At 48.2% G+C, this 27,411-nt stretch overlaps 1 protein-coding gene across 2 annotated transcripts in view; it reads right to left on the reverse strand.

The window, feature by feature from the left end:
• Window positions 1-4,579: 4,579 nt before the first annotated feature.
• Window positions 4,580-27,411, reverse strand: part of lpp (LIM domain containing preferred translocation partner in lipoma) — a 296,604-nt gene continuing 273,772 nt past the window's right edge. For both annotated transcript variants that reach the window (XM_078204277.1, XM_078204285.1), the window contains exons 7-9: window positions 27,154-27,332; window positions 25,684-25,804; window positions 4,580-16,049 (exon numbers count right to left, since the gene is read on the reverse strand). In XM_078204277.1, the coding sequence (XP_078060403.1) occupies window positions 15,921-16,049; window positions 25,684-25,804; window positions 27,154-27,332 (429 nt within the window). In that variant the 3' untranslated portion in view covers window positions 4,580-15,920. The remainder of the gene's footprint in view (window positions 16,050-25,683; window positions 25,805-27,153; window positions 27,333-27,411) is intronic.

A 27,411-nucleotide genomic window follows, 5' to 3' on the forward strand; every position in this document is an offset into this window, starting at 1 on the left:
GTGTCCCGGGAATGCGGTGTTACCGTGTTCTGGAAGTGTGGTGTTACTGTGTCCCGGCAGTACGGTGTTACCATGCCCTGTCAGTGTGGTGTTACCATGCCCCGGCAGTGTGGTGTCACCGTGCCCCATCAGTGCGGTGTTACCGTGTCCCGGAATGCGGTGTTACCGTGTTCTGGCAGTGCGGTGTTACTGTGTCCCGGCAGTGCAGTGTTACCTTGTCCCGGCAGTGCGGTGTCACCGTGTACCGGCAGTGCAGTGTTACCTCGTCCCGGCAGTGCGGTGTTACCGTGTCCCGGGAATGCGGTGTTACCGTGTTCTGGAAGTGTGGTGTTACTGTGTCCCGGCAGTATGGTGTTACCATGCCCTGTCAGTGTGGTGTTACCATGCCCCGGCAGTGTGGTGTTACCGTGCCCCATCAGTGCGGTGTTACCGTGTCCCGGAATGCGGTGTTACCGTGTTCTGGCAGTGCGGTGTTACTGTGTCCCGGCAGTGCAGTGTTACCTCGTCCCGGCAGTGCGGTGTTACCATGGTCTGGCAGTGCAGTGTTGCCGTGCCCCAGCAGTGCAGTGTTACCGTGCCCTGTCAGTGCAGTGTTACTGTGCCCCGGCAGTGTGGTGTTACCGTGTCCCGGGAATGCGGTGCTGCTGTGTCCCGGCTGTGTGGTGTTACCATGTCCCGGCAGTGTGGTGTTACCGTGTCCCGGCAGTGCGGTGTTACCGTGCTCCGGCAGTGTGGTGTTACCGTGCCCCGGGAATGCGGTGTTGCTGTGCCCCGGCAGTGTGGTGTTACCATGTCCCGGCAGTGCGGTGTTACCGTGTCCTGGCAGTGTGGTGTTACTGTGTCCCGGCAGTGCGGTGTTACCGTGCCCCGGCAGTGCGGTGTTATCGTGTCCTGGCAGTGTGGTGTTACCGTGTCCTGGCAGGCCGGTGTCACCGTGTCCCGGCAGTGTGGTGTTACCGTGCCCCGGCAGTGTGGTGTTACCGTGTCGTGGCAGTGCGGTGTTACCGTGTCCAGGCAGTGCGGTGTTACCGTGTCCCGGCAGTGCGGTGTTACCGTGTCCCGGCAGTGCGGTGTTACCGTGTCCTGGCAGTGCAGTGTTACCGTGTCCCAGCAGTGTGGTGTTACCGTATAACGGCAGTGCGGTGTTACCGTGCCCCGACAGTGCGGTGTTACCGTGCCCCGACAGTGCGGTGTTACCGTGCCCCGACAGTGCGGTGTTACCGTGCCCCGGCAGTGCGGTGTTACTGTGCCTTGGCAGTGCGGTGTTGCCGTGCCACGGCAGTGCGGTGTTACGGTGCCTTGGCAGTGCGGTGTTGCCGTGCCCCACCAGTGCGGTGTTAATGTGTCCCGGCAGTGCGGTGTTATCGTGCCCCAGCAGTGCGGTGTTACCGTGCCCCGGCAGTGCGGTGTTACCGTGTCCCGGCAGTGCGGTGTTACTGTGCCCCGGCAGTGCGGTGTTATCGTGTCCTGGCAGGGCGGTGTCACCGTGTCCCGGCAGTGTGGTGTTACCGTGTCCCGGCAGTGTGGTGTTACCGTGTCCCGGCAGTGTGGGGTTACCGTGTCGTGGCAGTGCGCTTTTACCATGTCCCAGCAGTGCGCTTTTACCATGTCCCAGCAGTGCGGTGTTACCGTGTCCTGGCAGTGCGGTGTTACCGTGTCCCGGCAGTGCGGTGTTACCATATCATGACAGTGCGGTGTTACCGTGCCCCAGCAGTGCGGTGTTGCCATGCCCCGGCAGTGCGGTGTTACCGTGCCCCGGCAGTGCGGTGTTACCGTGCCCCAGCAGTGCGGTGTTACCGTGCCCCAGCAGTGCGGTGTTACCGTGCCCCGGCAGTGCGGTGTTACCGTGCCCCGGCAGTGCGGTGTTACCGTGCCCCGGCAGTGCGGTGTTACCGTGCCCCGGCAGTGCGGTGTTACCGTGCCCCGGCAGTGCGGTGTTACCGTGCCCCGGCAGTGTGGTGTTACCGTGCCCCGGCAGTGCGGTGTTACCGTGCCCCGGCAGTGCGGTGTTACCGTGCCCCGGCAGTGCGGTGTTACCGTGCCCCGGCAGTGCGGTGTTACCGTGCCCCAGCAGTGCGGTGTTACCGTGTCCCAGCAGTGTGGTGTTACCGTGCCCCAGCAGTGCGGTGTTACCGTGCCCCGGCAGTGCGATGTTACCGTGTCCTGGCAGTGCGGTGTTACCGTGCCCCAGCAGTGCGGTGTTACCGTGTCCCAGCAGTGCGGTGTTACCGTGCCCCAGCAGTGCGGTGTTACCGTGCCCCGGCAGTGCGGTGTTACCGTGCCCCAGCAGTGCGGTGTTACCGTGCCCCGGCAGTGCGGTGTTACCGTGCCCCAGCAGTGCGGTGTTACCGTGCCCCGCCAGTGCGGTGTTGCCACGACCCGGCAGTGCGGTGTAACCGCGCTGTGCCCAAGCGGCAGGTTTTGCCTGATCCTAGCTTTCATTCTGATGAAGAATGATATTGGATTTAAAATCCTAACTCGTTTTCTCCATCTATCGACGCTGTTGAACAACCTGAGTTTTTCCAGCATTTTCAGTTTAATCTGTCCTGTTTCCTGCTCACACAGGTTGCAATGACTCCGGTTATTCTGGAAACATCCAGTCAGCGGGATCTTGGTTCCCGTGGGTCACTGTTGGTTCAGGTTGGGAACTGGGTGCTGGGTGAATGTGTAAAGGGGTTTGTGGGTTTTTGGGTGTGATAGAGATGAACTCTCACATCAGGGGCTGATGTTGAAGCTAACAGGAGTTATCCTGATGGAGGACTCTTGTTTACAACAATGAAAGCAGCTTCAGAAATGTTCAGCGTCTCAGGCAGTTCCTCCAACGTCGAGGTAGAGAGGTGAATGCAGCTGTTACACAGCAAATTTGATTTGATTTAGTATTGTCACATGTATTAGCATAGTGAAAAGTATTGTTTCTTGCATGCTATACAAAGCATACCGTTCATAGAGAAGGAAAAGAGAGAGTGCAGAATGTAGTGTTGCAGTCATAGCTAGGATGTGGAGAAAGATCAACTTAATGCGAGGTAGAACATAGAACATTACAGTGCAGTACAGGCCCTTCGGCCCTCGATGTTGCGCCGACCAGTGGAACCAATCTAAAGCCCCTCTAACCTACACTATTCCAATATCATCCATATGTTTATCCAATAACAACTTGAATGCTCTTAATGTTGACGAGTCCACTACTGCTGCAGGCAGGGCATTCCACGCCCTTACTACTCTCTGAGTAAAGAACCTACCTCTAACATCTGTCCTATATCTCTCACCCCACAATTTAAAGCTATGTCCCCTCGTGCTAGCCAACACCATCCGAGGAAAAAGGCTCTCACTATCCACCCTATCTAATCCCCTGATCATCTTGTATGCCTCTATTAAGTCACCTCTTAACCTTCTTCTCTCTAACGAAAACAACCTCAAGCCCCTCAGCCTTTCCTCATACGATTTTCCCACCATACCAGGCAACATCCTGGTAAATCTCCTCTGCACCCTTTCCAACACTTCCACATCCTTCCTATAATACGGCGACCAGAACTGTACGCAATACTCCAAATGCGGCCGCACCAGAGTTTTGTACAATTGCAGCATGACCTCCTGGCTCCGAAACTCAATCCCTCTACCAATAAAAGCTAACACACTGTACGCATTCTTAACAACCCTATCAACCTGGGTGCCAACTTTCAGGGATCTATTCACATGGACACCCAGATCCCTCTGTTCATCCACACTACCAAGTATCTTACCATTAGCCCAGTACTCTGTATCCCTGTTACTCCTTCCAAAGTGAATCACCTCACACTTGTCTGCATTAAACTCCATTTGCCACCTCTCAGCCCAGCTCTGCAGCCTATCTATGTCCCTCTGTAACCTGCCACTTCCCTCCGCACTGTCTACAACTCCACCGACTTTAGTGTCATCCGCAAATTTACTAATCCATCCTTCCACGCCCTCATCCAGGTCATTAATAAAAATGACATACAGCAGTGGCCCCAAAACAGATCCTTGCGGTACACCACTAGTAACTGAACTCCAGGATGAATATTTCCCATCAACCACCACCCTTAGGTCCATTCAAAAGTCTGACAGCAGCAGAGAAGAAGCTGTTCTTGAGTCAGTTGGTACGTGACCTCAGATTTTTGTATCCTTTTCCCAGTGGAAGAAGGGGGAAGAGAGAATGCCCGGGATGTGTGGAGTCCTTGATTATGCCGGCTGCTTTGCTGAGGCAAGTGTAGACAGAGTCAATGGATGGGAGACTGGTTTGTGTGACGGACTGGGCTGCATTTGAGACTCTTTGTAGTTTCTTGCCGTCTTGGGCAGAGCAGGAGCCATACCAAGCTGTGATACAACCAGAAAGAATGCTTTCTATGGTGCATCTGTAAAAGTTGGTGAGAGTCGTAGCTGACATGCCAAATTTCCTTAGTCTCCTGAGAAAGTAGAGGCATTGGTAGATTTTCTTAACTATAGTGTCGGCATGGGGGGACCAGGACAGGTTGATGGTGATCTGGACACCTAATAATCCAATACTCAGCACAATTTTACTTAACTGTAAGCCAGTGTCAGGATAAACCATATTCTATAAATATTCTGATTGTACGTGAGGCTTTTATTGATAATGGTGTTAATAAACAATCTCAGAGCAGAGAAGGGGGAGGCTGTTCACAAATGATTTTCAGCTCCCCCGGAATCAAAATAAAATATATTGCAGCTGAAAACATCGTTTTATAAAGAAATATTTCAATAATTAAAATAATCACTAGTGAATAGCAAAGCAGAAGAAATTGATTTTGAAGTGTTCTATATAAAATGTTTTATATTCATTCTAAATAAGTTTATGCAGTCCAACATGTCTAGATTACATTCTGCACCATCAGTTTAATTTCATCACTCCTTCTATCTCCTCTATCAAGCAGGTTTGCCCTCAGCCTTGTTCTTGGCTGAAATGCTAAAGTGCCTTCGATTGGATTGGGTTTGATTGAGTTCAGTTCAGTTAGCTTGGGGTTGAATTGAGTTGGGTCATATTGGACTGGGTTAAATTGGTTTGTGTTGAGTTGGACTGGGTTAAGTTGGTTTGTGTTGTGTTGGACTGGGTTAAATTGGTTTGTGTTGACTTGGATTGGGTTAAATTGGTTTGTGTTGTGTTGGACTGGGTTAAGTTGGTTTGTGTTGTGTTGGACTGGGTTAAATTGGTTTGTGTTGTGTTGGACTGGGTTAAATTGGTTTGAGTTGAGTTGGACTGGGTTAAATTGGTTTGAGTTGAGTTGGATTGGGTTAAATTGGTTTGTGTTGAGTTGGACTGGGTTAAATTGGTTTGAGCTGAGTTGGACTGGGTTAAATTGGTTTGTGTTGAGTTGGACTGGGTTAAATTGGTTTGTGTTGTGTTGGACTGGGTTAAATTGGTTTGTGTTGTGTTGGACTGGGTTAAATTGGTTTGAGTTGAGTTGGACTGGGTTAAATTGGTTTGAGTTGAGTTGGATTGGGTTAAATTGGTTTGTGTTGAGTTGGACTGGGTTAAATTGGTTTGAGCTGAGTTAGACCTGGTTAAATTGGTTTGTGTTGAGTTGGATTGGGTTAAATTGGTTTGTGTTGAGTTGGACTGGGTTAAATTGGTTTGTGTTGAGTTGGACTGGGTTAAATTGGTTTGTGTTGAGTTGGACCGGGTTAAATTGGTTTAAGTTGAATTGGACTGGGTTAAGTTGGTTTGTGTTGAGTTGGACTGGGTTAAGTTGGTTTGTGTTGAGTTGGACTGGGTTAAATTGGTTTGTGTTGAGTTGGACTGGGTTAAATTGGTTTGTGTTGAGTTGGACCGGGTTAAATTGGTTTGAATTGTGTTGGGTCGGGTTGGTTTGAAATGCAAAGAGTCGGATTGGATTCTGGTGTAAGCTGGATCTGGGAGGTGCACATGGAGATTGGCTCCAATTCCCTCTCCCCCGATGCGCTTCAATAATTATTGTCAACAACACAATCTAGGCATGACATGCCGAATCTATCAGTTCAGAGGAACTTCAGATGTCAGAAACCCAGCAGACATTCTCATTGATACAAACAGAGCAGTTAATGATAAAAACTTTATCTAAACATTTACAGTCACACTTTACTGGGAGGAACCAGTGGCTTTCTGCTCACCTGTGATAAGATTGTAATGTGTTACTTGATGACCCGTGATCAAGGATTGAACCAGGGTTCACAGAAATGCAATAGAACAAATGGCCTAACCCTCATAAAGAACCGAGGTTTACAATTCCTAGACATATTGGACTGTACAGTGCTTGAGCCCAGCAACAAAAACTCAAACCTGACCTGGTGCCCGGCCCCATTAATCTCATTAATAATTTGAGACAAAGCATTCTTTCCAGAATCACAATGGGGACACAGTTCCTGAAGGTGCTGACTCTCACTGGGATACAGTTCCTGAAGGTGCTGACTCTCACTGGGATACAGTTCCTGAAGGTGCTGACTCTGACTGGGATACAGTTCCTGAAGGTGCTGACTCTCACTGGGATACAGTTCCTGAAGGTGCTGACTCTCACTGGGATACAGTTCCTGAAGGTGCTGACTCTGACTGGGATACAGTTCCTGAAGGTGCTCACTCTCACTGGGATACAGTTCCTGAAGGTGTGACTCTCACTGGGATACAGTTCCTGAAGGTGCTGACTCTCACTGGGATACAGTTCCTGAAGGTGCTGACTCTCACTGGGATACAGTTCCTGAAGGTGCTGACTCTCACTGGGATACAGTTCCTGAAGGTGTGACTCTCACTGGGATACAGTTCCTGAAGGTGCTGACTCTCACTGGGATACAGTTCCTGAAGGTGCTGACTCTCACTGGGATACAGTTCCTGAAGGTGCTGACTCTCACTGGGATACAGTTCCTGAAGGTCCTGACTCTCACTGGGATACAGTTCCTGAAGGTGCTGACTCTCACTGGGATACAGTTCCTGAAGGTGCTGACTCTCACTGGGATACAGTTCCTGAAGGTGCTGCCTCTCACTGGGATACAGTCCCTGAAGGTGCTGACTCTCACTGGGATACAGTTCCTGAAGGTGCTGACTCTCACTGGGATACAGTTCCTGAAGGTGCTGACTCTCACTGGGATACAGTCCCTGAAGGTGCTGACTCTCACTGGGATACAGTTCCTGAAGGTGCTGACTCTCACTGGGATACAGTTCCTGAAGGTGCTGACTCTCACTGGGATACAGTTCCTGAAGGTGCTGACTCTCACTGGGATACAGTTCCTGAAGGTGCTGACTCTCACTGGGATACAGTTCCTGAAGGTGCTGACTCTCACTGGGATACAGTTCCTGAAGGTGCTGACTCTGACTGGGATACAGTCCCTGAAGGTGCTGACTCTCACTGGGATACAGTTCCTGAGGGTGCTGACTCTCACTGGGATACAGTTCCTGAAGGTGCTGACTCTGACTGGGATACAGTTCCTGAAGGTGCTGACTCTCACTGGGATACAGTTCCTGAAGGTGCTGACTCTCACTGGGATACAGTTCCTGAAGGTGCTGACTCTCACTGGGATACAGTTCCTGAAGGTGCTGACTCTCACTGGGATACAGTTCCTGAAGGTGCTGACTCTCACTGGGATACAGTCCCTGAAGGTGCTGACTCTCACTGGGATACAGTCCCTGAAGATGCTGACTCTCACTGGGATACAGTTCCTGAAGGTGCTGACTCTCACTGGGATACAGTTCCTGAAGGTGCTGACTCTCACTGGGATACAGTCCCTGAAGGTGCTGACTCTCACTGGGATACAGTTCCTGAAGGTGCTGACTCTCACTGGAGTATGGGTTACACTGATTCTCACTGGTAATAATCTTGTCTTTTCCTGACACATACAGGTGTTGTGGGACTTGGTCAGGGATGTGAATCCTGATTGAGACTAACAGTAAAATCTAGATCCTCTCTGATTAAAAGCAGCAGACTGAAAAGACACTGGGTGAAACCTGTTACTCTGGCGACGCTAGGTGCTCTCTATCTCACTAGGGCAAAACAAAATAATCAGGAGTAACTGTGTTCAGAACTGTGTGGTGTGAGAATGAGTTAAAAATCACTTTCTGATTACATTTTAAGGCACATATGCAGTATCTAGTCTAACTGCAGGGTGGTTACTAGGCTGGCACCAGTTCAGAGCTTGGGTTTTCTTGCTCCTGTTATTATACTGATAGCAGATTAAATGTTGTTTTGCTGTTTAGACAGAGGAAACTGAATGTACTAAAGACTTAAAGCGATAACAAGAAAAACATACAAATTCTTTGCAGCTATAGTCAATGCTGTAATTGTACAGTGCCCTGTAATATTGTAATTTGCCCTGTAATATCGTAATTTGCCCTGTAATATTTAATGTAGGATCAGTAAGGGAAGCAATGATGGATAATTAAACAAGTGTTGATATATTCCACAGGTAGTAACTCATCTGGAACTGATACATAAAGAGACAGTATTCAGAATCTTGTCTTGGTCAGTTTCAGACTATTACAGCTGGTAATAAATTCATTTGTGTGCAATAGTGTTTGTTTATAAAGGGTTTTAATAGTTAATATTTGGTTAAAGGTGTTTCTCTCTCAGTTACCAAAGAGGCACTGAGTCACAGACATTTCTGCATTGGTTGGAAGTCAAAGCCTGTGTTTGAAGAGTTTCTAAAAACACATTGCAAAAATGTGCCAGAGGTGTTGGGGCACAGCCCCTGAAATGCCACCAGGTGGCGACATGATGCCATCCTGACAGCAGCAGGTTCAGGTTGGCATGAAGATTATATAAAGACTCGAATAGAAAACAAACAGCATTATATAAATGATTGTAGCAGCAAGCAGCTTTCAGTTCATTGCATAGAATTCAAATATCCCCAAAATTAATCACACATGGCATTGAAAGTGACAAAAAAAGGAACAGCCAGGACAGCGAAGGAAAGAGAAAATGAACTCACTCCAAATGCAAACACCAACAGGTCACTATCCTGCCAGAAACACAGCCAGTACAGTCCCTTCCCCATTACAGACCCTTCCCCATTACAGACCCATCCCCACCAGTACTGTACCCCAGTGTTACACAGAGACAGACCCATCCCCACCAGTACTGTACCCCAGTGTTACACAGAGACAGACCCATCCCCACCAGTACTGTACCCCAGTGTTATACAGTGACAGACCCATCCCCACCAGTACTGTACCCCAGTGTTATACAGTGACAGACCCGTCCCCACCAGTACTGTACCCCAGTGTTATACAGTGACAGACCCATCCCCACCAGTACTGTACCCGAGTGTTATACAGTGACAGACCCGTCCCCACCAGTACTGTACCCCAGTGTTATTCAGTGACAGACCCGTCCCCACCAGTACTGTACCCGAGTGTTATACAGTGACAGACCCTTCCCCACCAGTACTGTACCCGAGTGTTATACAGCGACAGACCCGTTCCCATCAGTAATGTACCCCAGTGTTATACAGTGACAGACCCTTCCCCACCAGTACTGTACCCCAGTGTTATACAGTGACAGACCCATCCCCACTAGTAATGTACCCCAGTGTTATACAGTGACAGACCCGTCCCCACTAGTACTGTACCCCAGTGTTATACAGTGACAGACCCGTCCCCACTAGTACTGTACCACAGTGTTATTGAGTGACAGAAATCTCTCGCACTCTGTAGAAGCTACTCTCGTCTCCGAATATCTTTGTGTTAATTACGAGTCGATCTGTACCTTGATGTCAATGAGTTGCTGCTGGGACCTGGCTGTTTGTAATGAGATAATGAGCAGATAATCGGTGTAAGTGATATTGATGGTAAATATTGATCAGGTCTCTGAGAAGAACTCCATGAATAATGGTCGCGATCTTTAATACCCATTGGAGGGCAGGATAGTTTCAGTTTCACATCTTGTCTAAAAGTGGTGGAAGTTAACAAGTGATCAAATACTATCATTTATTGAAGGAATTAATCAGGTTCTTTTTACCTCATTGTACATATGAGAAGTTTAGAGGAGATGTGCGAGGTAGGTTTTTTACACAGAGGGTGGTGAATGTCTGGAACGCACTGCCTGGGGGGGTGGTGGGAGCAGGTACGACAGCGGCATTTAACGGGCAACTAGAGGAATATATGAATAGGATGGGAATGGAGGGATGTGAATTCCATCAGTGGATACGGTTTTAGTTTCGGCAGGCATCATGATCAGCACGGGCTTGGAGGGCCGAAGGGCCTGTTCCTGTGCTGTACTGTTCTTTGCCCTTTGCTGTGCCAATGAGGAAAGTGAGCTTCTTGTGTGTACTGAGTGCTGTGGATGTTATTTCTCAGTTGGAGAGGTGGCCAGCAGCTTTGTTGCTGATTATCCAGGTCAGGCCTACAGCCTGTGCAAACTGTGGGGTGATTGGTGGAAAGGGTGCATTACGATGTAGAATTGTGCCTCGTAGCAGCTCATTTCCTATTTGAAGACACCTCAATCTCGACCAACCAGCCACCAAGTCTCATTCACCTTTCTCCCCCGTGCCCACTGACCCACATTACTCTTTTTCAAATTCTCACCTTTGTTTTCCACTCTCCCCATGGCCTTTCTGCTCACAACTCAAAGCTCCTTCAGGCCAGAAGGAAGAAAGAGTTTGGAGCAGGATTCTAATTTCACTATTTTGCTGCTTTTTCTTCAGGGGATCCTCTCTGCATTCCTCTTACTCGGGCCTATTGAGTATCCCTGATTTTAATCACTCCACCAGTGATGGCCGTGCCTTCAGCTGCCTGGGCCCCAAGCTCTGCAATTCCCTCCCTAAACCTCTCTGCCTCGCTAGCTCACTCTCACCCTTCAGTCACTCCTTAAAACCAAGCTTGGGGTTATTGAACCGAATGCGGCACATTAATAGCAGCACCACTGAATTATCCTGGGACGCATTACTCCATTCAATATGTTCCAGAAACATTCACATTCTAGCATGTCCCATGGTGCTTCAGGACAGCCATGATGTGGAGATGCCGGCGTTGGACTGGGGTAAACACAGTAAGAAGTCTAACAACACCAGGTTAAAGTCCAACAGGTTTATTTGGTAGCAAGATATGCTAGTGGCTTTTGCTACCAAATAAACCTGTTGGACTTTAACCTGGTGTTGTTAGACTTCTTACTGTGCTTCAGCTCAGCAAGCACAGTTTGACACTGAGTCAAAGAGGGGAGGGGAGGGGAGGTGGGAGGGGGAGAAGGGGGAGAGAAGAGGGGGAGAAGGGGGAGAGAAGAGGGGGAGGGGGAGAGGGGAGGGGGAGAGAAGAGGGGGAGAGATGAGGAGAGGAAGGGAAGAGGGAGAGGAAGGGGAGGGGGGAGAGGGAGGGGAGGGGGAGAAGGAGGGGGAGGGAGAAGGTGGGAGGGAGGGGAGAGGGGGAGAAGTGGGAGGAAGGGATTTGGAGGTGGAGGAGGGCAATGGGGAGGAAGTGAAGGGAGGGAGTAGGGTTAGGAGGGAATGATTTTGATTGCTGGAAGCAGGATTGATAGACTGTAACAAGACTGTTAGCCCCACTGAATCTGCCCAAGAGAGAGAAAGCTTTTTAAAATGAATCAGATGTCAGTGATGGCAAAGTTGATGAACCAGAAAAAGCCACAGTCACGGGAAACCACACAAACCACCTCAGGGTGAAAAATTAGCTGCTCTAAATCTGGAAGCAGAAGCTATTAAGAGGCATCTTCATATTAAACAGAGTGTTGACAGTTGTACATCTGTGAATCTGTGAAGTTTCTGTCGTGGGCTGATACTGAGAGGGGCCTTTCCTGTTCCCCCTGACCCCAATACCCATTCCTTCATTTCCCCCTCCCAACTCTGCTCTCTCTCTCTCCTCATTACCCGGAACTTTCCAATAGGAGCAGGCCATTCAGCTGCTTGAGCCTGATCCACAGTCAATGAGATGTTGGCTGGTGAGCGACTGATCTCCATTCACCCGCCTTTACCCTCTATCCCTCAATAGCTCAACAGGATCAGTCCCTGTGTGCAGGAGAGAATTCCAAACTTTCATCACTCTTTGGAGGAAAAGTGTTTCTTGACTTCTCTCTGAAACAGTTTCAATTGGACAGAAATAAAATCCAACTTTGGGAGTTATTCTTCATCTATTTGATTTTTCTACCTCCGGGCATTTTGATCAGAAACCCCAGCGAGGGGGTGAGTGGAGGGGTGAGGGGTGAGGGGGATGTACCATCTTGCAGGTGGGAGGTGCCACCATTGGGCACAGGGAATAGGAGGTACCCCATTTTCCTGCCCACTTTTGCCCAAGCTGCGGAAGCTGTCGAGGTGGTTACCTTTCCTCTCCAGTTGCCTATGTTATAGGGGAAGAGGCAGAATGAGGTTAAGTGGCCCTTAATTGGATCCCTAGAAGCCTAATGGCAGGTGGGCTAGCTGACTCCTCACCAAGGCCCTACTCCCAGTAACATGGGGGTCATGTTTGGGTGGTCAGGAGGCCAGTAGGCTGGCCACCCGGTCTTCCAGGGCACCAACAAGAGGGTCACAAAATTCACCCCTACCTCCCAAAGGCTGGACCAATAGCCACTCCCTGTGTTTGTATAGGGTGCTCATGGGAAACTACACCTGGTTGAAAACTGTCCTCAGTGAACAACACTACACATCTCGATCGCATTCTTCTTTTCAAATCTCTCCATGGCCTCACCCCTATCTTGATAAATCTCCTCCAGCCCTACAACTCTCCATCATCTCTCCCGATCTCTAATTCTGCCCTACTATCACTGGCCACCTCACTGATTGAACACCTACCGTCTTCTGGACCAGAGAATTCCAAATATTCTCAATCCTCGTCAGTCAAGCAACTTCACTTCATCTCAGAGCAAAACGATCGACCCCCCTGTCCTGGGACCATGAGATTCCCCAGGCTGAGGGAACAGTCTCCCACCAGCTATCCTGCCACACTCTCTCAGAATGTTTCAATCAAATCACTTCACATTCTCCTAAACTCGGAATATCGATGCAACTTACTCAGCCTCTCAATCCCAACAACACACAAGCAGTATTAAACTGTGACTGTGTCCAAAGGTTAGAGATATGTTATGTTGCTCTGATTATCAATACACAAGTCTTTAGGAAAAGGTAAAGTTGGTATCGTCTCTACAACTCAGGACCATCTCATCATAGAGCTTATTGTCAGCGATGATGCTCCCCAAATTGGAAATCTGGCTTCCTTTTCCATGAAATTCCTGGCAAAATTGGTTTCTAAATTGGCGCAGAAGTTATTGGTCTCTGCCCGATGTTTGGAGCTTGGATATTTAGAAATCAGCCTGTTTATTCTTTCTCCAATAAAGATTCCCGGAGCTAAATAAAACTTACTTTTCACATTTATAAAGTGCCAGGAGTAAACATTATTTCTTCCTGTATAAATTCAAAGCTGGAAAGTTTGGGACATTTCTGCTGAGTTGCTCTTGTGTCCATCAGCAGCTCCCAGTATGTTGTCCTGTTCCTTCTCAATCTGGGAGGACAGCTGAAATGTTAATATTCTCACTCTAACTACTCAAAGGCCTGCTGGACTACCTCACATGCTCAGAGTTTCAGTGAGGGGAGAGGATTATTAATATCACATCAGGAGAAGTGAAGGAACACGGGCTCCATAAGTAAACGGGATGGGTTCTGTTGATATAAAGTCCTTCAGGATCAAAAAGGTTCCTACAAGAATTTTCTTCAAACACAGAGGCAGCTGCAATGTATTGGCTTTGGGCTTCTCACCATGGGAGACTTTTCGACAAGATGTGAAAACAGTCTGTGTGTGGCACAGGATTACAAAGTTTCTTTCACCTAAGCTTTCCAATTCTCACCTAATGCATTCAAAAATAAGTCTTTGCCTGTTGTCTCTGCAGAATGGAAGGCACTGTGGCTTCACCTTCCCCAGAAACCCAGCATTCTCGGTGCTGGCTAAACGAAGGGACATTTTCTCCTTTCCTCTCCCCCGCTCAATGAATGGCCTTTGATCAGAACACAACCAACACAAACTACTGCCACCAATCAGCAAATGATTCTGTCTTGCACTAAACTCACTCTTTGCTCCAGCATAGGCTCAGCTCCAGACCACGTCAGCAGTATAAGCTGTGCATTGAGATATCGCCTTGAACTGTGCCACTCTTTGTGCTAGGTGTTCAGCTCCGCACCAAACTCACCAATTGAAGCGAATCAATTAACTAAAATCAAACCCTGCTGCATTGAGGGCGAGAATATTCGACACAGATTGGAGCCTGTTCTGTGGAAGACAACATCATTCTCATCAAATCAGATTGACATACAACCCCAACAGCAGCCCTCTGCCCCTTCAATGTTCCTCTTCCAGAGCGGGGTACAGTACAATGGACAGCCTCTTCCAGAGCGGGGTACAGTACAATGGGCACTCTCTTCCTCCAGGGGTACAGTATAATGAGTATCCTTCCTTCTACTGAGCACATGTCACCTCCCCCAGAACCTCTGACAATACTAGAGGGGGGTCACTCCTCTGTCGAGGGCCCATGGCTGAGGCGGTGAGGTTTCCAGACAGATCCAGATTCACAACTGGATGCATTGAGTCCAGGAGAATGAACCCTGGCTCAATTTTCCCTCTTTATTTGATCTGTTGGACTTAATGCCACAACAGCTGGGATTGGATAACCCAGGAGAGACACAGCTGCCTGTGACTCTTGGGTTCAAATTTACCTCCAAATTTCCCTCACTTGACATTTACTTGCTCGAAAATATTTTAAATATTCAGAGAATTTATAAATTTTCTTTAAATTTCTTAATGGAAGGCATTAGTTAAATTCTCTCTGAACATCCTGGGGTAGAGTTTGCTTGCTGTCCTGACCTTCCAGTGTTGTATTGGTATAAAGAGTGTAATCAAAGGGAGATCAGGAGAACTGGGAGGAAATTCCCCATCTTTTAGGAGAAGTAGTGTCGGATTGTCAGGATGCAAGTGTTAAAAATCAGAGAATTCCACCCAGTCTGGGGCCTCGATTTTCACCATTCATTCCCCCTCCCACCCACCACCCCTCTCGAGTAGGAGACTGTGGAAGGGGCGTAAAACTGGGGGACACCACCAGCACTCATTGCCCAACCGCCATTGTGTTTGGAACACCAGCACCCCAGCTGGGAATTGTCCAGCAGTCCAGGCCACTAGATTGAAAGGTTATTCCATTCAATCAATTCCAAAGGAATTCTATAACGCTGTGCAATGATTATTGGAAGAAAGTTGTGTGATTAGAGTTTTAAAAACCCCAGACTGCTCCTGCCTATTTGACAGAATTATTCTCAAAGAGCAGCCAGACTCTTTTTACTGAATAATCTGAGGGAATCTGGGAAAGAGAGAGACTGAGAGAGAGAGAGAAATGAATGTGAGAGACAGACAGTGAGAGAGAGGAAGACAGTGAAACAGAGAAAGCCGGGGAGGCTGAGATAGAGACAGAGCGGGACAGTAAATATTGTGCAGACTGGGAGAGGGTGAATAATAAGTCAGGCACAAAATTCTTTGCTGGACTATTTTCAATACCTGGTTAACAAATTCCTGTCCACTGTTTTCCAACCTATTCAAAAGCATCGTGCTCAGGACTGCGATGATAATTGTGAGCAGGATGTGAGGAATTAATTTCGAGAGACAGAGATGCTGCAAACAGTTCATCCATACTTGTGAAAAGAAACTTTCCGAGCTTAACCATGGCAGGAACCAAACCCGCTAAACCTTCTCGGAAGAGCAGGAACTTACAGGCAGCCGGTATGAGGCTGTGTGTCAGGACCTGTCGATATAGACGGAGGCAGCTATGTGATTGGCAGAGTAAGGCTGGAGGTGGAAAAGAGGAAATGCAGTGGGAGAGGCGCAGATTGTAACTGCCTGATCTTTGGTTGGGAACTTCCCACAGGTGGAAACTCAGTGGGGAAGTCAAGTGGCCGCAGGTTTGTGTGCTGTTCCTGCTGGGCTGACTGGCTCAGTGGGCAGTCCGGAGTCATCAGAGGTCAGTGGTGGCCTTCGCAGTCATTGTCTGGATCCGTGTAGCATTGCAACTCTTGCAGTAGATGTGTCCATCCAGGGGGTAACATCCTTGAGTGTCTCCATCCGACAGGAGGATACTGCAGTCCTGGAATAAAACCAAAAGAGTCTGTGAGCAGAGCGAAGCGAGGAAAATCAGTAACAAAGAGGGAATGAGTTCAGTACTAGAAACACAAAGGAATGTTTGCAGCCAACCAGTTACGAGAAGCCATCGTCTTGCTACCAGAGCAGGTCAGAGGCTGGGAATTCTGCAGTGAGTAACTCACCTCCTGACTCCCCAGAGCCTGTTCACCATCTACAAGGCACAAGTCAGGAGTGTGATGGAATATTCCCCACTTGCCTGGATGGGTGCGGCTCCAACAACACTCAAGAAGCTCGACACCATCCAGAATAAAGCAACCCGCTTGACTGGCACCAATCCACAAACAGTCACCCCTCTACCATCGACATAGCCATGTGTACTATCTACAAGATGCACTGCAGGAACTCACAAAGGTTCCTTAGGCAGCCTCTTCCAAAACCACGACCACTTCCATCTAGAAGGACAAGGGCAGCAGATACCTGGGAACACCACCACCTGCAAGTTCCCCTCCAAGTCACTCACCATCCTGACTTGGAAATATATCGCCGTTCCTTCACTGTCACTGGGTCAAAATCCTGGAACTCTCTCCCTAACAGCACTGTGGGTTTACCTATATACTACACAGACTGCAACGGTTCAAGAAGGCAGCACACCACCACCTTCTCAAGGGGCAATTAGGGATGGACAATACACGCTGGCCCAGCCAGTGACACCCACATCCCGTGAATGAATTAGAAAAGAAAAATCCAACCAATGAAGTTTGGAACGGGAATAGGGATAGTTGTCCTTGTAGCAATCTGGGTGATGTTGTTGCATCCATTCAAGACACAGTCATTGCCTGGGGCTTTGAACACATTAATGTCCTGCTACACTTCACCCCCTCATGGGGACAGCACAGCTACAGAGGTTAACACCAACACCTGATCTGGGAAAGGCACAAAGTGACTAAGATTCCTTCCATTTAAATAACAAATTTCATAGGTTCCCACATTTCAGCATCAAACAATCTAGTACAGTAGATCCAGAATGATTTCATTGGGTGGGGAAGGACAGAACAGGGGAGCTTAATTTTAAAATTAGAGCCACGTTGTTGAAGGATGATATGAGGAAGCACTTCTTCACACAACCTGAAACTCTCTGCTCTCAAAAAGCTGGAAATATTGGATATTTCAGGACTGAGGTCATTGGCTGTTATTGAGTGAAGTTAATGTGAAGTATGGGGAGGTAACAGGTTGAGTTACAAACAAGCTGTCTTCTGACTGTGAATTACAACAGGTTTGAGGGGCTGAATAGTCTTCTCCTGCTTGTGTTGTTTGCAATTTGTCATTTGTCATAAACATTCTAATCACAGAAAATGTCCCATCTTCAAAGACAGAGAACATTCTGGAAGAATGTTGTTTAAGCCGGGGTTTATTAACGGGTTAATGCAGGGACTCCGGTTGCTGCTGTTCCTGGAAAAGACAGTATTTCACAGGAAATGGTAATTAAGCAGTTTTAAAGGAGCTGGAAAGATTCTTGACCCTGGTGGAATGTTCACAAAACGCTCACATGGCTTAAATAAATTCACTGGATGAGTAATTCAGAGAACCAGGGCAAGATCTGGGGCAAGATTTGGGGACCTTGGCGGCACGGTAGCACAGTGGTTAGCACTGCTGCTTCACAGCTCCAGGGGCCTGGGTTCGATTCCCGGCTTGGGTCGGTGTGGAGTTTGCACATTCCCCTCGTGTCTGCGTGGGTTTCCTCCCACAGTCCAAAAGATGTGCGGGTTAGGTTGATTAGCCATGCTACAAATTGCCCTTAGTGTCCTGAGATGCGTAGGTTGGAGGGATTAGTGGTTGGATATGGGGGTAGGGCCTGGGTGGGATTGTGGTCGGTGCAGACTCGATGGGCCAAATGGCCTCTTTCTGGACTGTAGGGTTTCTATGATTTCTATGAGGTTGCACAACTCCAAATCCCACCACAACAGATGGTGAAATTTGAATTGAATAAAATTCTGGAATTAAGAATCTACTGATGACCATGAAACCATTGTCGATTGTTGTAAAAACCCATCTGGCTCACTAGAACCATAGAACCATAGAAAATTACAGCTCAGAAACAGGCCTTTTGGCCCTTCTTGTCTGTGCTGAACCACTTTTTGCCTAGTCCCACTGACCTGCACTTGGACCATATCCCTCCACACCCCTCTCATCCATGAACCCGTCCAAGTTTTTCTTAAATGTTAAAAGTGACCCCGCATTTACCACTTTATCTGGCAGCTCATTCCACACTCCCACCACTCTCTGCGTGAAGAAGCCCCCCCTAATATTCCCTTTAAACTTTTCTCCTTTCACCCTTAACCCATGCCCTCTGGTTTTTTTCTCCCCTAGCCTCAGTGGAAAAAGCCTGCTTGCATTCACTCTATCTATACCCATCAAAATCTTATACACCTCTATCAAATCTCCCCTCAATCTTCTACGCTCCAGGGAATAAAGTCCCAACCTATTCAATCTCTCTCTGTAACTCAGCTTCTCAAGTCCCGGCAACATCCTTGTGAACCTTCTCTGCACTCTTTCAACCTTATTTACATCCTTCCTGTAACTAGATGACCAAAACTGTACACAATACTCTAAATTCGGCCTCACCAATGCCTTATATAACCTTACCATAACACTCCAACTTTTATACTTGATACTCCGATTTATAAAGGCCAATGTACCAAAGGCACTCTTTACGACCCTATCCACCTGTGACGTCACTTTTAGGGAATTCTGTACCTGTATTCCCAGATCCCTCTGTTCAACTGCACTCTTCAGAGTCCTACCATTTACCCTGTACGTTCTTCTTTGGTTTGTCCTTCCAAAGTGCAATATCTCACACTTGTCTGCGTTAAATTCCATTTAAGAAGTTTAACAACACCAGGTTAAAGTCCAACAGGTTTATTTGGTAGCAAAAACCACACAAGCTTTCGGAGCCCCAAGCCTCTTCTTCAGGTGAATCACCAGGACTTTAACCTGGTGTTGTTAAACTTCTTACTGTGTTGACCCCAGTCCAACGCCGGCATCTCCACATCATTAAATTCCATTTGCCATTTTTCAGCCCATTTTTCTAGTTGGTCCAAATCCCTCTGCAAGCTTTGAAAACCTTCCTCACTGTCCACTACACCTCCAATCTTTGTATCATCAGCAAATTTGCTGATCCAATTTACCACATTATCATCCAGATCATTGATATAGATGACAAACAACAATGGACCCAACACCGATCCCTGCGGCACACCACTAGTCACAGGCCTCTACTCAGAGAAGCAATCCTCCACAACCACTCTCTGGCTGCTTCAATTGAGCCAGTGTCTAATCCAATTTACTACCTCCCCATGTATACCCAGCGACTGAACCTTCCTAACTAACCTCCCATGAGGGACCTTATCAAAGGCCTTGCTGAAATCCAGGTAGACAATCCACCGCCTTCTCTTCATCCACTTTCCTGGTAACCTCCTCGAAAAACTCTAATAGATTGGTCAAACATGACCTACCACGCACAAAGGCATGTTGACTCTCCCTAATAAGTCCCTGTCTATCCAAATATTTGTAGATTCTATCCCTTATCACACCTTCCAATAACTTGCCCACCACCGACGTCAAACTTACTGGCCTATAATTACCCGGATTTCTTTTGGAACCTTTTTTAAACAACGGAACAACATGAGCCACCCTTCAATCATCCGGCACCTCCGCCGTGAATACTGACATTTTAAATACGTCTGCCAGGGCCCCTGCAAGTTCAACACTAGCTTCCCTCAAGGTCCGTGGGAATACCCTGTCCGGTCCTGGAGATTTATCCACTCTGATTTGCCTCAAGACTAATGTCCTTTAGGGAAGGAAATCTGCCGTCCTTACCCGATCTGGCCTACATGTGACTCCAGAGGCACAGCAATGTGGTTGACTCTGAATGGAGGGCAATTAGGGATGGGCAATAAATGCTGGCCAGCCAGCGACGCCCACGTCCTGTGAATAAATGAATAAAAAAACCCACCCATACCCAGAAAACAGTGTTTGGAAAATGGTCGGCTGGTTTTGGCTTTGGGGAAGAAAAGAGCAGCTGTTTGGGTAAAGGACACACCAGCACCTGAAGCTTCAGACCGAGTCTCACAGCATCCAGTGAATGGAGGTGCCCCAAAATCTCTTTACACTCTGAAATCAACTGACTACAGACTTTCCTCCACTCCACCTGAAAAGTAGCAGGAGAGACATCGCAGTGTGTGTGTGTGTCTGAATGTGTGTGTGTGAAAGTGTGAGAGTGTTTGTGTACGAGAGTGAGTGAGTCTGTATATGAGTGTGAGTGTGCATGAGAGTGTGTGTGAGAGAAAGTGTGAGCGCAAGTGTGTCTGAGAGTGTGTGTGTGTGTGTGTGTTTGTGTATGAATGTATGTAAGAAGGAGTGCGAGGGTGTGTGTGTAAGAGTGTGTATATGAGTGTGAGTGTGTGTGTGAGCGTGTGTGTGTGAGAGAGAGACTGTATGTACGAGTGTGTGTGAGTGTGAGCGCAAGTGTGTGTGTGATTGTGTGTGTGTGTATGAGTGTGTATACGAGAGAGAGTGTGAGAGTGTGTGTGTAAGAGTGCGTGAGTGTGTATATGAGTATGTGTTGGTGAGAGAGAGAGAATGTGTGAGACAGAGTGTGATTGTATGTGTGTATGAGAGAGGGTGTGAGGGAGAGAGTGTGTATGTGTTTGGTTGTGTATGTATGAGAGAGAGTGTGAGCGGGTGTGAGAGAGAGTGTGAGCATGAGTGTGTGTATGAGAGAGAATTAGGTTTTAGAAGGAGTAATCGTTATACGTTATTTCATGCTGTGTTGATGAGCTTTGACTTTCTATTTGACAGACCTGGTCTGAAAATCAATGAATTATTCTGTTGTTTATTGTGGAATCCCGGACATTGAGGAGTCACCCTGGGATTTATGGGTAAAGCTCCGATTTGGCCGTGTTGCTCGCTGGAGAAATCATTAATGAATGTTGTAACCGGTGGGGAAGCAGAGACAGAGCGATCCCAGCTCAATCGGAACATAGAACATTACAGCGCAGTACAGGCCCTTCGGCCCTCGATGTTGCGCCGACCAGTGAAACCAATCTAAAGCCCATCTAACCTACACTATTCCAATATCATCCATATGTTTATCCAATAACCATTTGAATGCTCTTAATGTTGACGAGTCCACTACTGCTGCAGGCAGGGCATTCCACACCCTTACTACTCTCTGAGTAAAGAACCCACCTCTGACATCTGTCCTATATCTATCATGGATGCCATCATCTCACGTGAGAACACCATCCACCAGGTACACGGTACATACACTTGCAACTCGGCCAACGTTGTCTACCTGATACGCTGCAAGAAAGGATGTCCCGAGGCATGGTACATTGGGGAAACCATGCAGACGCTACGACAACGGATGAATGAACACCGCTCGACAATCACCAGGCAAGACTGTTCTCTTCCTGTTGGGGAGCACTTCAGCGGTCACGGGCATTCGGCCTCTGATATTCGGGTAAGCGTTCTCCAAGGCGGCCTTCGCGACACACGACAGCGCAGAGTCGCTGAGCAGAAACTGATAGCCAAGTTCCGCACACACGAGGACGGCCTCAACCGGGATATTGGGTTCATGGCACACTATTTGTAACCCCCACAGAGTTTCACTGGCTGTCTTGTCTGGAGACAATACACATCTTTTTAGCCTGTCTTGATGCTCTCTCCACTCACATTGTTTTGTTTCTTAAAGACTTGATTAGTTGTAAGTATTCGCATTCCAACCATTATTCATGTAAATTGAGTTTGTGTCTTTATACGCTCTGTTTGTGAACAGAATTCCCACTCACCTGAAGAAGGGGCTTGCAGCTCCGAAAGCTTGTGTGGCTTTTGCTCCAAATAAACCTGTTGGACTTTAACCTGGTGTTGTTAAACTTCTTACTATATCTATCACCCCTCAATTTAAAGCTATGTCCCCTCGTGCTAGCTATCACCATCCGAGGAAAAAAGCTCTCACTATCCACCCTGTCTAATCCTCTGATCATCTTGTATGCCTCTATTAAGTCACCTCTTAACCTTCTTCTCTCTAACGAAAACAACCTCAAGCCCCTCAGTCTTTCCTCATACGATTTTACCACCATACCAGGCAACATCCTGGTAAATCTCCTCTGCACCCATTCCAATGCTTCCACATCCTTCCTATAATGCGGTGACCAGAACTGTACGCAATACTCCAAGTGCGGCCGCACCAGAGTTTTGTACAGCTGCAACATGACCTCCTGGCTCCGAAATGCAATCCCTCTACCAATAAAAGCTAACACTCCGTACGCCTTCTTAACAACCCTATCAACCTGGGTGCCAACTTTCAGGGATCTATGCACATGGACACCGAGGTCTCTCTGTTCATCCACACTACCAAGTATCTTACCATTAGCCCAGTACTCTGTAATCCTGTTACTCCTTCCAAAGTGAATCACCTCACACTTTTCCACATTAAACTCCATTTGCCACCTCTCAGCCCAGCACTGCAGCTTATCTATGTCGCTCTGTAACCTGCAACAACCTTCCGCACTGTCCACAACTCCACTGACTTTAGTGTCATCCGCAAATTTACTAACCCATCCTTCTACGCCCTCATCCAGGTCATTTATAAAAATGACAAACAGCAGTGGCCCCAAAACAGATCCTTGCGGTACACCACTAGTAACTGAACTCCAGGATGAACATTTCCCATCAATCACCACCCTCTGTCTTCTTACAGCTAGCCAACTTCTGATCCAAACTGTTAAATCACCCTCAATCCCATGTTTCCATATTTTCTGCAATAACCTACCATGGGGAACCTTATCAAATGCTTTACTGAAATCCATATACACCACATCAACTGCTTTACCCTCATCCACCTCTTTGGTCACTTTCTCAAAGAACTCAATAAGGTTTGTGAGGCATGACCTACCCTTCACAAAACCATGTTGACTATCCCTAATCAAATTATTCCTTTCTAGATGATTATAAATCCTATCTCTTATAATCCTTTCCAATAGTTTGCCCACAACAGAAGTAAGGCTCACCGGTCTATAATTACCAGGGTTGTCTCTACTTCCCTTCTTGAACAAGGGGACAACATTTGCTCTACTCCAGTCTTCTGGCACTGTTCCTGTAGACAATGATAACAATGACGAACAAGAGGATGCTTCCCTGTGTGAGTGTGTGTGTGTGAGAGAGTTAGGTTTTAGAAGCAGAGACAGACAGAGCAATCCTCCCAGCTCGATCGGAACACATCCAAACATAAACATTGCATTTTTATAGTACCTTTTACACAAAACATCCCAAAGTGCTTTAAAACCTGCCTGAAGATCTTTTGATAAGAAACCAGTTGCCACAATATTTCAGCAGATAGTGATTGGGTCAATGATACTCTCCCCTCTAGCTGTGTTGTGAGAGTCCCCAATAAAACCATTTCTCTCACATCGCCTTCCCTGTCCACCTCTCTGTCTGAAGTTGAACCAGACTATTTGTAACCTCTGGCCCCGGGATGAACTTCTGATGCCATATTTGTGTGGCCTATTTCCATCGCCAGAACATTGCCCAATACTGTCCCTGCCTCAGTTCATCAGCTGCTGAAAAGCTCACTTCTGCCTTTATTAGTTTGGACTTGACGAGTCCATCGTGTTCCTGGCTGCTTTCCCACATTCTGCTCTCCAAGTAATCTGCTGTGTGTGTCTTAACTCAGACCAAGTCCTGTTCGTCAATCACTTCTGTGCTCGCTGAGTGACACTAGCTCCCGATCAACAGCCCCTCGATTTTAAAATTCTGATCCAGTGTCTGGGCTCCTTGCCGCTGCAATGCCACAATCCTTTGCAATATCTGCATTTCTCAAATTCTGACGATTCCCAATAATTATTCTTCCATCATTGGTGGCCGCGCCTTCAGTTCCCAGAGCCTAAAGCTCTGGAATTCCCTCACTAAACCCCTCCAGGTCTCTTGGTCTCCTCCCTCTGAATAATGCACGTCCCTCAACAAACATCTGGTCATCAGCCAGACCATGACCTCAGTTGCATTGCTGTCAATCTGCTTCAGAACATTCGGAAAGCAGCTTCTGGCATTCTCTCATTTCACAGATGTCAAATAAACTCACGTTATGGTGACTGTAGAAGCTCAGATTCCAAATTTAAAAACCAGAAAGCACCACAAACAACAATATTACAATCAGCACCGAATCTGTTTGAGCAATGCGATTGAGGGATAAACATTAGGGAGCATTCTCCTGCTTTCCAAAATAGTGCCCTGGGACAGTGCAGCACTCCCTCAGCACTGACCCTCTGACAGTGCGGCACCCCCGCAGTCCTGACCCTCTGGCAGTGCGGCACTCCCTCAGTACTGACCCTCTGACAGTGCAGCACTCCCTCAGTACTGACCCCCTGACAGTGCAGCACTCCCTCAGTACTGACCCTCTGACAGTGCAGCACTCCCTCAGTACTGACCCTCTGACAGTGCAGCACTCCCTCAGTACTGACCCTCTGACTGTGCGGCACTCCTCAGTACTGACCCTCTGACAGTACGGCACTCCCTCAGTACTGACCCTCTGACTGTGCGGCACTCCCTCAGTACTGACCCTCTAACAGTGCGGCACTCCCTCAGTACTGACCCTCTAACAGTGCAGCACTCCCTCAGTACTGACCCTCTGACAGTGCAGCACTCCCTCAGTACTGACCCTCTGACAGTGCGGCACTCCCTCAGTACTGACCCTCTGACTGTGCGGCACTCCCTCAGTACTGACCCTCTGACAGTGCGGCACTCCCTCAGTACTGACCCTCTGACAGTGCAGCACTCCCTCAGTACTGACCCTCTGACAGTGCAGCATTCCCTCAGCACTGACCCTCTGACAGTGCGGCACTCCCTCAGTACTGACCCTCTGACAGTGCAGCACTCCCTCAGTACTGACCCTCTGACAGTGCAGCACTCCCGCAGCACTGACCCTCTGACAGTACGGCACTCCCTCAGTACTGACCCCCTGACAGTGCGGCACTCCCTCAGTACTGACCCTCTGACAGTGCGGCACTCCCTCAGTACTGACCCTCTGACAGTGCGGCACTCCCTCAGTACTGACCCTCTGAGAGTGCGGCACTCCCTCAGTACTGACCCTCTGACAGTGCGGCACTCCCTCAGTACTGACCCTCTGACAGTGCAGCACTCCCTCAGTACTGACCCTCTGACAGTGCGGCACTCCCTCAGTACTGACCCTCTGACAGTGCAGCACTCCCTCAGTACTGACCCTCTGACAGTGCAGCACTCCCTCAGTACTGACCCTCTGACAGTGCAGCACTCCCTCAGTACTGACCCTCTGAACAGTAGATTCTTAATTTCAGATTTTTAAAATTGAATTCAAATCCCATATCTGCTCTGGTGGGATTCAAACCTGGGTCCCCAGACTATTAGCTGAGTTTTTGGACTAATAGTCTGGCTATAATATCACGAAGCCATTACCTCCCCACAATTTTGTAACTCAAAGGGAGAGAGCAGCCGAGCTACCCATTGAGCCCCGGTTTACGCTGGTAACTTGCGAAGAGGAATCATTCTCCACAGAGCCCCCCCAGCTGATGCTCTTTATTTGGATAAGTCAATGCCAGTGTTCATACCTCACAGCGGTAACACTGCACGTGGAAATCACGGTCGAGAGCCACGATGCGCACGGTTTCCTCTTGCCCCTGCGCAGGCATAATGGCTTCATTGCAGACACAGCACCTCGGGGCAAATTTCCTGTTGAAGCAGAAAGTAACCATCAGAATGATTCAAAACAACGACACAGGGAATCCCGAGTGCGCACAATCCCTCAGCAGGTTTGATCATTGATATTCGTCACTCACTGATCCCAGTGAGAGTCAGCACCTTCAGGAACTGTATCCCAGTAAGAGTCAGCACCTTCAGGAACTGTATCCCAGTGAGAGTCAGCACCTTCAGGAACTGTATCCCAGTGAGAGTCAGCACCTTCAGGAACTGTATCCCAGTGAGAGTCAGCACCTTCAGGAACTGTATCCCAGTGAGAGTCAGCACCTTCAGGAACTGTATCCCAGTGAGAGTCAGCACCTTCAGGAACTGTATCCCAGCGAGAGTCAGCACCTTCAGGAACTGTATCCCAGTGAGAGTCAGCACCTTCAGGAACTGTCCCCCAGTGAGAGTCGGCACCTTCAGGAACTGTATCCCAGTGAGAGTCAGCACCTTCAGGAACTGTATCCCAGTGAGAGTCAGCACCTTCAGGAACTGTATCCCAGTGAGAGTCAGCACCTTCAGGAACTGTATCCCAGTGAGAGTCAGCACCTTCAGGAACTGTATCCCAGTGAGAGTCGGCACCTTCAGGAACTGTATCCCAGTGAGAGTCAGCACCTTCAGGAACTGTATCCCAGTGAGAGTCAGCACCTTCAGGAACTGTCCCCCAGTCAGAGTCAGCACCTTCAGGAACTGTATCCCAGTGAGAGTCAGCACCTTCAGGAACTGTATCCCAGTGAGAGTCAGCACCTTCAGGAACTGTATCCCAGTGGGAGTCAGCACCTTCAGGAACTGTATCCCAGTGGGAGTCAGCACCTTCAGGAACTGTATCCCAGTGAGAGTCAGCACCTTCAGGAACTGTATCCCAGTGGGAGTCAGCACCTTCAGGAACTGTATCCCAGTGAGAGTCAGCACCTTCAGGAACTGTATCCCAGTGAGAGTCAGTACCTTCAGGAACTGTATCCCAGTGAGAGTCAGCACCTTCAGGAACTGTATCCCAGTGAGAGTCAGCACCTTCAGGAACTGTATCCCAGTGAGAGTCAGCATCTTCAGGAACTGTATCCCAGTGAGAGTCAGCACCTTCAGGAACTGTATCCCAGTGAGAGTCAGCACCTTCAGGAACTGTATCCTCGTGGGAGTTGTTACAAGTTTTGTCGTGAATAAATTAAGGGGATTAACTGTCCACACCAGATCACTGTTCAATGCATTTCGTGATTGACGAGTCATTGGTTGAATTGTTTGTTGAGTGAAGCTGTTTGGTTAAATCTGTAGTGAAGGATAGTTTGCGATGTTGGTTTGTGTGTGAGTGACGTTGTTTGTGAAGTGTTGTGGAAGGTACCTACTTGTGGAAATCCTCAATGCAGTGAATCTGATTGGACGCATCGACAGTGAAGGGGATCCCATCGAGGCTGCGGTGACACATCACACAGGTGAAGCATTGTGGGTGATAGGCTTTACCCGTCGCACGCAGGATTCGCTCCATGATTGGCTTTGAGCAAACGCTGCACTTTTCCAGAGTGTTCTGTGTTGGAGAAAGGATAGGGAAACAGAGGCGTCAAACACTGGGAACAGGAAAACTTGATAATCAATCCCACAATTCT

This window comes from Mustelus asterias, chromosome 3 (assembly GCF_964213995.1).
Source record: "Mustelus asterias chromosome 3, sMusAst1.hap1.1, whole genome shotgun sequence".
Taxonomy (NCBI): domain Eukaryota; kingdom Metazoa; phylum Chordata; class Chondrichthyes; order Carcharhiniformes; family Triakidae; genus Mustelus; species Mustelus asterias.